The following is an 11,781-nucleotide window of genomic DNA, read 5'->3' on the forward strand; positions in this document are numbered from 1 at the left end:
CATGAGCAAATACATGCCAAACCACGCAAACAACATTGAAAGGCGGTGAAATGGTTTCTTCGATACATTTGAGGTACAAAGACTATGTCTTAACTTTTGAGAAAAAAAGGGTAAAGTTGGTAGGGTATATGGATTTAGATTGCGCAGGCAGTATGAATTCTAGAAAGTCGACTTTATGTTACTCGTTTGACTTGCAGGTGGAGTGATTAGTTGGATGTTGAAAATTTAGTCCATGATGACTCTTTCCATGACCGAAGATGAGTATATGGCAATGATAGAAGCGTTTAAGGAAGGTGTTTGGTTGAGATGCATGATAAATTAGTTGAGGCTTTAGCAGTAAGCCATGCCGGTTAATTGTGACAGTGAGAGCGCTATCAATTTGCCTAAAAATTCTATTTATCATTCACATACTAAATATATTGATATTCATCACCATTTTATCCGACAGGTGTTTGAGGAAGGAGACGTGACTCTGGAGAAAATTCACATGAGCGTGAATTCAGCAGACTTGCTCACAAGGTGGTTACTATAGAGAAGTTCAAGTTCTGTATGCCTTCTCTAGGCTTGGCGAAGGCATAAAAGGAAGACAAAGTGTACATGAGAAGCGTTGATGAAGCTATGATGCAAGAAAGAGAAAAGAGAAGAGGACAAGAAGTTAGATGTTTGATGATTGAAGACATTACAGAAATTGTTGTAATTGATGTCTTAAATCGATTCGGTTATAGGGCCTATCGATACCATCGACAGACTGTTCGATGTTACCTTCAATGACATCAAACAGTGCACGATCCCATCAAAATTTTTCGAATTTTCTCTAGTTGGTCGCTGAACTAACTGGGTACTTTTTCAATGCTATCGAAGATGGTTCGATAACATCGAAGTTCAGTTCGATGACATCGAAGATGGCTCGATGCAATCAAAGAAAATCAGATTTTTCTAGTTTTGTCTTTATACAGTTTGGGTGTTAGTTCGATGCCATCGACATTGGTTTGATGCGATCGAATGATAAGTTTCAATGACATCAAAGTGTGTTCGATGCTATCAATCGGCATAGATTTACGCAGAACTGCTATTTTGCGGGATTTGTTTTCGATTTCATTTGGGATTTCTTCTTGGCTTATAAATATGGATGTAAACGGGATTGGGAGAGTATTCTATGGTTTCTAAATCATCTAAGAGCTTCAAAGGGTGTAGTAAGGGTGAGATTCGAGGTTATTTGAATCAGGTAAGATCTCTCTTTGTAATTTTTACTTTCATAGTGATATCCATCGCTTTGTGCCGCAGTTTTTTTTTCCCGCAAAGGGTTTTCCATGTTAATATTTGGAGTGTTTGCGCTGTGCTTATTTGGTGCGATTGAATTACTTTACTTGATTCATCACGGTGTGATTCCATGGTCCCCCAACATACTATCGACCTAAGAACTAATAAGAAGAATGCGTGGTCCCCGAATTTCCTTGTGGGAATGGCGTTTTCCCTATCCGTGGTGTGTGAAGGAGAAGAGGAAGATCCGATGGCATCATTCTCCATCTCCGGTGAGGTTCCAGTACCAGTATTAATGGCAAACACAAGTTAGTGCTCATGTATTCTTGGTTGGTGCACGTAGATCCTAGCTAGAGATGTATTTTCACAGTATGACCTAATAATGCACCCTTTGGGGCAAAATAGCATGTTCAAGAAATACGGATCAAGATCTAGTCAAGTGGCCTACGTGCGCATGAGAAAGATGGATTGTTCTTGAAATATTACAAATGGTCCGTGTTCACCATCCACATTGAGTCCAGCAGATTGAAAGTCTTTAAATATGCCATGGATTAAAAAAACATAATAATAATAAAGAAGGCTCAAACATCAGGTGAACCACACATGTGCGTTCAATATAGACTGTTGCTCATCTTTTTTCATTCTTCCCACACATTTGTAGCCCCAGCGAGGAGTTAATCAGCTTGATTTTACTTGCTGCTTGTTCACGGTGGCACCCACCTAATGAATGGCCCATCTCTGTTATATTTGCGCGATTCATGCTAATCACTTCTCTAACTTGATTGCTTCAATGAAATCGTTGAAATTCTTAAACGAAGATCCTCCTTCGGCAACATTCTTTCGGGCAGTCTGCTTGAGCTCTAAAGATCTCGCTCTTATACCCTCATCACCAAGCAATTCATCCAGCTTTCCCTTAATCTCTTCTCTTGGTATGATCCCACTGGAATCGTGTTTCAGGTGCAACCCAACCTTCCAAACATCAGAAATGTATATTTGGTTTTGGAGCTGGTCACCAAAGTAAGGCCAGCACAAGAAAGGAACTCCATTACTCATCCCCTCCATGGTCGAGTTCCACCCGCAATGAGTCAAGAAGCAGGAAATCGAAGGGTGGGCCAGCACCTTTTGTTGAGGTGACCATCCAACAATTCGCCCACGACCCGCGACTCTAGCTTCAAAGCCATCTGGGTAGGCATCCGATGGTCCGTCGGTGAGGTCTGGCCGCACTACCCATAGGAATGAACGGTTGGAAAGTTCGAGTCCAAGTGCCAGTTCGTGGAATTGACGTCGGTTGAAGATAGTAAAGCTGCCAAAGGCAATGTAGACTACTGAGCGGGGAGGCTGTTCGTCAAGCCAGCTTAGGCAAGTGGGGTCTTCAGGCCAGAAGTTCCCTTCGAGCCGCCCAAGCCGTCTTCCTGCTAGAAGAGGGCCGATGAGCCGGATGTTTGGAACCAACTCACAGGCGGATGGCTCAATCTCGTAGAATGAGTTGCAAAGAAGCCAGTTGGCCAATTTTGCAGCTTGGGTGCATTCGTGTAAGTATCGGAAGAGGGACCGTTGCGCGTCACGGTCACCGACGAAGAGCCACACTAGCTGAGTGGTGTTGAACTGTGGCATGGTTGGGGAGAGTTTGATCATTTGCTGTGTTGTTGGAAATCCTGCGAAATATTCAATCACGGTTAGGATCTATTACATATATAGAGATTTTATTTTCCAGGGTATTTGTACAAGTGGGGCCCTCCATCATGGCTACCATGTCAGGCATAGTTCCCATAGTTGGATGTCAAGCATGCAAGGAATCTGGACCATTCATCACGTGGTATAAAATATAAGCATAGCATATTAGAGAAATCAGGGCAGTAAACTCATCAACAGCAGCACACATAGATTTAAGTGAGCCACGTATGTACACTTAATTTAGTTATTGAAACCAAACAAACAAACACACACACACACAAAAACAAACAAACAAACGCTGAATTTGGATAATTGGACTTTTAGTTGTTAACACGTAAAATATTAAAAACAATCAAAGTAATCAAAGTGTTCACTAGCCACTTGATTTTTATAGAGAAAAACCAATTTACATGCCAAAAGTGACATTCTCTAGGAGTAATGTCAGGTTATTTTTTTGAAAAAGATAATTCATATATAAACAGTGCTCAACAGCCAGCGTATACATTCTGGCCAGCCCTAGCAAGAAATAAAGCTACGGCCCACCTATCATACCCCGAACAAATAACACCCCCAAACACTAAATGAGGCCCTGGCCTCACTGATGCTCCACCTGACATAGGAACAACTTCTTTTTCTTTTTTTTCTTTTTTCTTTTTTTCTTTCAAAAGGAATCGTAACCCCCACAATAGCTAAAACCCACCAACAAACCAAAAAAAAAATAACAAAACACTTTCCTTGAGATCTCGTTAGTCAAATTGAGTTGACTCAGTTGAGCTGAGTTGAGTTATCAAAGTTTAGAATTATATTTCAACCTACTCGGGCTTTAATATATTGCTACTCATCAGACGGTTTTGGACCACTGAGGGCTGATGCATATGTATCATTTATGAACAAATCTGGTCTACACCGTGCGGCCCATAATTTAAACCTTGTTATTAATTGCATAAATAGAAAACCAGCAAGATAATTTTTATTTTCAGCACTCGAGCAAGCTTGAAAATCTTAAACAAAGTGAATTTCGAAATGACTTGCCTAGTTTCTATACTATGGTCTTACCGTCCGTGTCGATGATTCCGTCCTCGATCAGCTTCGGAATGTGAAACAGTAAGGCACAAAGGCTCACTGTCACAGTCCAAACCGCAGCTGCACGGATCCCCATCTTCACAGCAACTTCCACTGCCCATCCCATGGTCCCGTCTGCAATGATGCATGAGATCTTATCATGATCAGACTCATTGATCTTACGAATCAGCGCTTCTAAACCATGGGGCATGACACGTAAAATACTCGCACATTGCTTGCCCAAGTCATTCCGGTCTTCACCTGGTGCCATCCCATCTGGAATTGAAACCAGACGGATCTGCTCCTGCACTCTGCCCATCTTCGGCAGTGCGGCCACTACGCGGGCGTGATTGAACTCAGTATTCACGAATGTGATCTTGAACCCATGATCCATCAAGCAATGAGAGAGCTCCATGAAGGGTATGACATGACCTTGCGCCGGGTATGGCACGACTAGGGCGTGCGGCTTTTCCATGACCAACACCCTTTGCAATTAGTAAGAACCTCTCTTGCTCCTCGTCCTACTTGTATGGGGGATTTGGTTTCGGTGGCTGATATCCAATGTGAAGAGTTTGTACCTATAGATAACTCACCATGTATGACCGGATCCAATGCTTTCTATCTCCTGTCACTTTCATCAACGCATTGTCAAGTCCTTGCCGTTCAAGTTACCACGTGACAAGCACTCTTCCCATTAATCGAGGCTCTGACGTATTGCTAAAGTTTCAATGGTTGCTATGGACGCGGATTGCGTCTTACCCCGCCCGTCTCTAGCCACGAAAGGGCAGTTCTGTGGGAGGGCCCACTATGATGTATCGGTTTATCCACGCCGTCCATCCCTCTTTTCAGATCATTTTATGTTTTGTCAACAAAAATAAAGAAGATTCAACGCTAAAGTGGACCACACTAAATAATAAGCTTAGTTGCGTTAAATACAAGAGTCATATGTGGTGTGGTCCACTTGAGCATTGGGTCTGCTTTATTTTTGTGCACTTACCATAAAATGATCTGAGAAGAGGGATGTACGGCGTGGATAAACCGATACATCACAGTGGGCCCGCCTGCCTAGGTGCCCGTTCGTGGAAAGAGAAGGGTGGGGTAGGACGCAATCCGCGTCCGGTTTCTATGGATTGGAGTAATCTTGACAGTGAAATCACATGGGCTGCATTAAATAAATAAATAAATAAAGGGAAAAGACACTTTGCAGCCAATGTGCTTGGGGTGGGTGGACCCCACTACGTTTGCTCAATTATTGCTTACTCCGCATGTTTGATATTAGCATGCTCAATTATTGCTTAATCCGCATGTTTGATATTAGCAGGGAATTACGTTTTGAAAATTGGTCCATGCAAACCCTGTTATTACTGATTTAAATATGTGGGGCCCAACATGATATTTGTTAGTTATCCATACCATCTATCCTTTTAAAAAATACATTTTAAAGGCATGAGTCCAAAAATTAAGAAAATCAAAAGCTCAACTGGACCACACCTTAGGAAATAATGATGATTAAGATGTTAATGGTTCAAAGTTGTTTTCTCTTTTTGGGATCAAATTGATGTTTATTTGTCATCCAACCTGTTCATAAGGTCACAAAGTCTAGGATAAAGAGGAAACAAAAATATCAATTTGATTTAAAACTTATGGGGTCCTTAAGAAGCTTTCAATGATAAGAGTTTAATTCTCATTGTTTCTTGTGGTGTGGTCCACTTGATCTTTGTATTTACCTCATTTTTCAAATCATGCCTTAAAATGAGTTGGCTAAAGGGATGAACACGGTGGATAAAGCACAAACATCATAGTAGGCTCCACGATATAATATTTTTCTCCTTAAGTGATGTGAGGAGTGCAATAAAAGGTGGCGGTCAACATCACCTTGGATGTCCAACCGGAAACACATGGTAAATAATTATTACCTATTTACCTTAAGGGCCGTTTGATTTTCTTAATTACACAGGTAAGTCAAAGTAATCCGATAATAATTATTCACCTAGGTATTTTTGGTTGGATTTCCAAGGGGACGTTGACGGGCACCTTTCATTTATAGCACTCCTCACGTGGCCTAAGGAGAAAAATATTAAATTATGGGCCCATTATAATGTGTGTATGTCTTATCCACACCGTCCATCCCTTTAGTAAACTCATTTTATGGGATGCGCCAAAAAATGAGGCAGATCCAAAGATCAAGTAGACCACAATACAGGAAACAATAGAAGTTGAACTCCTAGCATTGAAAGCTTCTCAAGGACTCCAAAAGTTTTGGATCTGACTGATATTTTGTTTTCCCTTAATACATGACTGTGTGACCTTATGAACAGGTTGGATGACAAATAAACATCAATGTGGGCCCTAGGAAGAAAACAGCTTTCAACCATTAACATCTTAATTATCATTGTTCCCTAAGGTGTGGTTCATTTGAGCTTCTGATTTTCCTCATTTTTGGGATCATGCCTTAAAATATATTTTTTAAAAGGATGGATGGTGTGGATAACTCACATATATCATGGTGGGACCCACATATTTAAATCAATAATAAAAAGTAGAGAAAATGACCACTGTAGACAAAACCTTTTACCCATCGGTTTTTATGAAGGAATGCAAACTTAAGTTGCCAACTTAGACTAGCACGTGCGGACAGCGACGTTGAGGACGAAACTACCCCTCCTTTTCACTTTCACTGCGAAGACGAGCGCTGACGCTCCTCCAACTGAGAGTTGTACGAGCGGCTTAAAAGAGATCAAAGTTACATGGCCCCACAGCTATGTATTTATTATATCCACAACGTTCATCCATATTTCTAGATCATTTCGGAGCATTATCAAAAAAAGAAAATCATATCCAAAGATCAACTGGGCCACACCACAGAGCAGCGGAAAATTGATTTTCATCGTTGAAACTTTTGTAGGGCCCACCATAACATTTATTTTCCATCCAATCTATTCATAAGGTCACAAAGACCTGGATGAAGAGGAAAAACAAATTTCATAATGATCCAAAACTTGTGTGGCCCCTAAAAGGGTTTCAACAGTAGACATTCAAGCAGAATGGTAATGGCATATGCACAGGGATATGGATATAGCTACGGTTATAATCCGTAGCCATAGCAGTAGCTTGGCGATCAATCCTAAAACCCGCGATTCCACTGCAAGTCGCTGTCCCTATTGGCGATTAATCGTGGATTTCGCGATTCTACCCCCGATCTATGGCTACGGATTATAACCGTAGCTATAACTGTATCCCTATGCACTTTCTTTTTTCTTTTCTTTTTTTATTTTTTTTTTATGTGGAGAATTTTATTCTACCTACATTTTTTTCTAACACATATTTATATAAATAAGTAAATATAAGCATATAAAAAAATTTCTCTTTTTTTTCATTTCTTTCTTTATTCATATAACAAGAATATTTTCTAAACCAAAATTAATTACTTGACGTACCATATATAATTTTAGGGCTGAAAGTTGGGCGGGCTCAACCCGACCAACCTGTGACCAACCCGACATTGGGTTGGGCTTGGTCAGGATGTATCGGGTTTGGTCTTGGGGTTGGGCCATACAAACAACAACTCAATAAAACTTGGGTTGGGCTTGGGTTGAGGTCTCGGGAATTGCTAGGAAATGCATGGAAATGACCGTGAAATGAAGGGAAATAACCGTGAAATGAAGGAAAATGACCGTAAAATGCATGGAAATGACCATGAAATGTATGGAAATGATCGTGAAATGAAGGGAAATGACCGTGAAATGACTGGAAATGACCGTGAAATGAAATGGAATCGTCGGGATTAACTGTGAAATACATGAAAATGACCGTGAAGTGAAGGGAAATGACCGTGAAATGCATGGAAATAATCTTCTAAATAGCATTAATTGCTAGTATTTATCATAAAAGCTAACTTTTTACAAATTTCTAAGAAGAGTCTGATGGAAGACTGAGAAAACTACAAATTTCTAGTCTTTTAATAACTACAAAAACCAAAAACTAATCAGTAGTAAAAATTATAACCATTCTTAGTCTTGCTTGGATTATCAAAGAACCAAATCAAACCACCTCTTCAGGATGAGTTATTTCGGTTGGTGTAGTACATTTCCACTAATTTATAGCCTTCCTTTTCTTCATTTTAGTATTCATGGACCAGCACAACACAAAAGTATTCATAGTCCAACACATGCAATATTAAACAGATGTGAGCGCTGGATCCCTTTTTCAAGGGCTAACCTATGGGTCAACTGCTTTGACGACTTCGTTTGGTAAACGTTTGAAACCAAGCATCCAACCTTCGAACAATACGACCTAAAAAACCGCAACACAATCAAAATATTGAACATTGATCATCGTATATACCATACACAGAATCAAAAGGTTATTTTGGGTGTTCTTGAGTGCACTCCCAAATTCACGGTTGGCAGGGCTTCTATGGCAGACGTGTAAGTGTTGGGTGGGGCGACAGAGAAAATAGAACAACATTATGAGGGACATGTTTTCATGATTTTTCAGTTATTTGCATCTGGAGAACTTGTAGCATGGAGGAATTTCAGAAAGTAGAAATTGAGCGGGCCAAACTGGAAAATGAGCGAGACAAACTGAAAATTGAGCAGGCCAAACTGAAAATTGAGCTGACCAAACTGGAAATTGAGCGGGCCAAACTAGAATTTCAGCGAGCCAAACTGGAAATTGAGCAGGCCAAACTAGAAATTGAGTGGGTCTAACTAGAATTTGAGCGTGACAAACTGGAAATTGAGCGGGCCTAACTGGAAATTGAGCGGGCCTAACTGGAAATTGAGCGAGACAAACTGGAAATTGAGCGGGTCAAACTGAAAATTGAAAAATTGAGCGGGACAAACTGGAAATTGAGCATCATTCAAAACATTCCTTAGAAGATCCATAAAATATTCTTTTGGGACACCTCCATAGTTTAGTAGTGAAATTAAAGTCTTATTTAGGTACCTTTTCCTTGGCTGGTTGCTAAAAAAGGAAGACAAGTAATTTGGATCAACTCTTCACATCACATTTGTAGATAACCCATAACCGTTACATACGAGCAGTAAAAGCAAACAAGGTATTGTACTATTATTCACACAACCAATTCGAAGATGGAGAACCCCAACTTCTCACCCTAATAAAATTTCAAATACTCCCAACAAGGATGGAATTTATTCATAGAAGGATTGAAATTCTTCCTACAACATATGATGTATAATCCTAAGAAAAGGTCGAAAACAACACTGGCAAATGAGCTGAGGAGTCTTATTAGGACATGAGAGATCGTCAATGTATATAAAATAATCCTCCACGGGTGATGCAACCAATTTACTACACAATTAACAAAGAAATGATCACGGATTTATCGATGAACCAATAGGGTTGGTTCATAATGGAGTATCCCAATATTATTCTGATTTTCCATATGAAAGGATTTGAATCAGAAAAGGTTGGATGTTTGGTCCCTCCAAGACATCCAACACCAAACTGAGAGACCATTCAGAACTGGTTTCTCAGCAATCAGGAGATATTTTTGGCATTCTGGAGGCATGCAGCCCTAAGAGGATAAGCTAGGATGTTCGCTTTATGAACATTTTCATAAAAATTGAGTAATCTGGTAGATATACCCTGGGTTGTTAGAAACTTATATTAGGCGCATCCCCTATAATTGATGAAGAATCTTGGATATACCCTGGCCTTATAAATGTGGGATCCACCTTAGGTGGTCTAAATAGTTCACATTTTGGCTTCATTGTGCATAGAACATCCCTACAATGTTCTATGTCTTCTACTACAAGTTCTATGTGTTTATATCGAAGAGCCATTGTTTTTTGTTATATTCGCAGCTTTTCAGCTTTTGATTGTTTTGTGTTCAATTGCCAGTAGTTACACCATCCAGGCATTGCAATGCCTGGTAATTGAAATATCTAATGCATTTAGATGCCCCCAATTCAAATGATCCTGAAGTAATCTCACATAGTTTTGTTTCTTAAAATTCTAAAGACTTACCATTTATAATTGGTAAAATTGGAGAAGCTATATTAGTGGGTATTTTGAAGGTGGCTTATTTCCCAGGGTATTCATTATGTCAAAGCACCGTTCTAACGTACTTAAAAAAAATGCTATGACCAGTTTGATATTTGTCATGTTTCAGGACTTGCATATTTGTGTAAGGACAATGGATTTTCAATCTTTTAGAGTTTATTAACTACTCCCAAGAGCAGTTAAAGTTAGCAAAGCTAGCCCTTCTCTCCTTGTTCAGGTCTATTCATGGCTCTGGAGGTAGCATTTTCCAGTTTGTCCCGCTCAATTTTCAGTTTGGCCCACTCAATTTCCAGTTTGTCTCACTCAATTTTTAGTTTGTCCGGCTCATTTCCATGTTTTCCCAGTTAATTTCCAGTTTTGCCCGCAGAAATTTCAGTTTGTCCCGCTCATTTCCATGTTTGTCAGCTTAATTTTCAGTTTGTCCCGCTCAATTTTCCATTTGGCCCGCTCATTTTCCAGTTTAGCCCACTCATTTTTCAGTTTGTCCCGCTCAATTTTCAGTTTGGCCAGCTCAATTTCTAGTTTGTCCCGCTCAATTTCCAGTTTGGCCCGCTCAACTTCCAGTTTGTCCCGCTCAATTTTTAGTTTGTCCCGCTCATTTCCATGTTTACCCGCTCAATTTCCAGTTTGGCTCGCTGAAATTCTAGTTTGTCTCGCTCATTTTCATGTTTGCCCGCTCAATTTCCAGTTTGTCCCGCTCAATTTCCAGTTTATCCCATTCAATTTCCAGTTTGGCCCGCTCAATTTTCAGTTTGGCCCGCTTATTTTCCATAAATTTTAATCAAGGGAGCAAGATTTGATTGACAGAGCTAACCTTGGCCTCAGAATAGAGGGTTTGTATGGTTCTTGTTGCCTTCTAAAGCTCTTGGACCTATGAAAATTTACAACAGTAGGAGGTATGCATTAATTTGCTTGTTTGAAACGAATAAATCATCACTAACCAGCAAAAGCTAAAGAGCATCTTACCATTTTCTTAAGTTGCAAAGCAGATCAGCCAGTTACTTTCTAGTTTCATGGAGTAGAGATAATACTTTACCATAGATCCACAACACTATTTCCGTTTGGTAACAATAGCTCTATTCACATAATCATAGGAGAAACAGAGAAATCAACATATTACGTAAAAAAGGGGAAACTATCCCAGGAGTCAAAAGTGGCATCTTTAGTTGGCATTTGTTAAAGATGGATGGCATGGTCATGAATGCCTAATAAGAGTGATCCGTTGGAATCATATGTAGGGGTTAAAGATGAACAGTCTACATCAATGGATTGGACTAGGTATCCCAAAGCAACTACGTACACTATAACTTACATTACTCTGAAAGCAATGGAGCATCTCTCCATCTCCTCCACTTTCTCTTCTTTCTTGGCCTCAACAGCTCCACCACCGGCACTTGCAGCCACAGCAAAGCCACCACCACTGAACCATTAGGCACTAAAGCAAACTTCTCCCTACATAATGATAATACAAATTAACAAGATCTCACCACCAACTTTAGTCCAATTCTTTGGAAAAACTTCCCCTTCATTTAATGGCACGTTTATTCATAATAATCGAAATACGTACATCAAGAAAGGGGCAGCAATTGTTCAATAAAAATAAAGATCTAGGAACATTTTGGTAATGAATATGTCTTTTACAAAAAATATTCAATTTGTCTAGAGGCTGAATTACTCTCATCAAACCAGTGTTTTCTAATTGTCATGTTTACTTAATGTCATTATTCCATTGTTGGGTGCCATGAAGAGATAGGAAGC

The 11,781-nt window shown here is 39.8% G+C and overlaps 1 protein-coding gene across 1 annotated transcript; it reads right to left on the bottom strand.

Annotated features, from left to right (window-relative positions):
- Positions 1–1,632: 1,632 nt before the first annotated feature.
- On the bottom strand, positions 1,633–4,506 carry LOC131219308 (UDP-glycosyltransferase 83A1-like). Its single transcript, XM_058214370.1, has 2 exons — positions 3,991–4,506; positions 1,633–2,915 (listed from the first exon to the last, which is right to left on the bottom strand). Exons 1-2 carry the CDS (start codon positions 4,469–4,471, stop codon positions 2,026–2,028), a joined length of 1,371 nt encoding a protein of 456 aa, XP_058070353.1. The 5' UTR covers positions 4,472–4,506; the 3' UTR covers positions 1,633–2,025.
- Positions 4,507–11,781: the final 7,275 nt, after the last annotated feature.

The sequence above is a fragment of the Magnolia sinica genome, chromosome 11, assembly GCF_029962835.1.
Source record: "Magnolia sinica isolate HGM2019 chromosome 11, MsV1, whole genome shotgun sequence".
Classification (NCBI taxonomy): domain Eukaryota; kingdom Viridiplantae; phylum Streptophyta; class Magnoliopsida; order Magnoliales; family Magnoliaceae; genus Magnolia; species Magnolia sinica.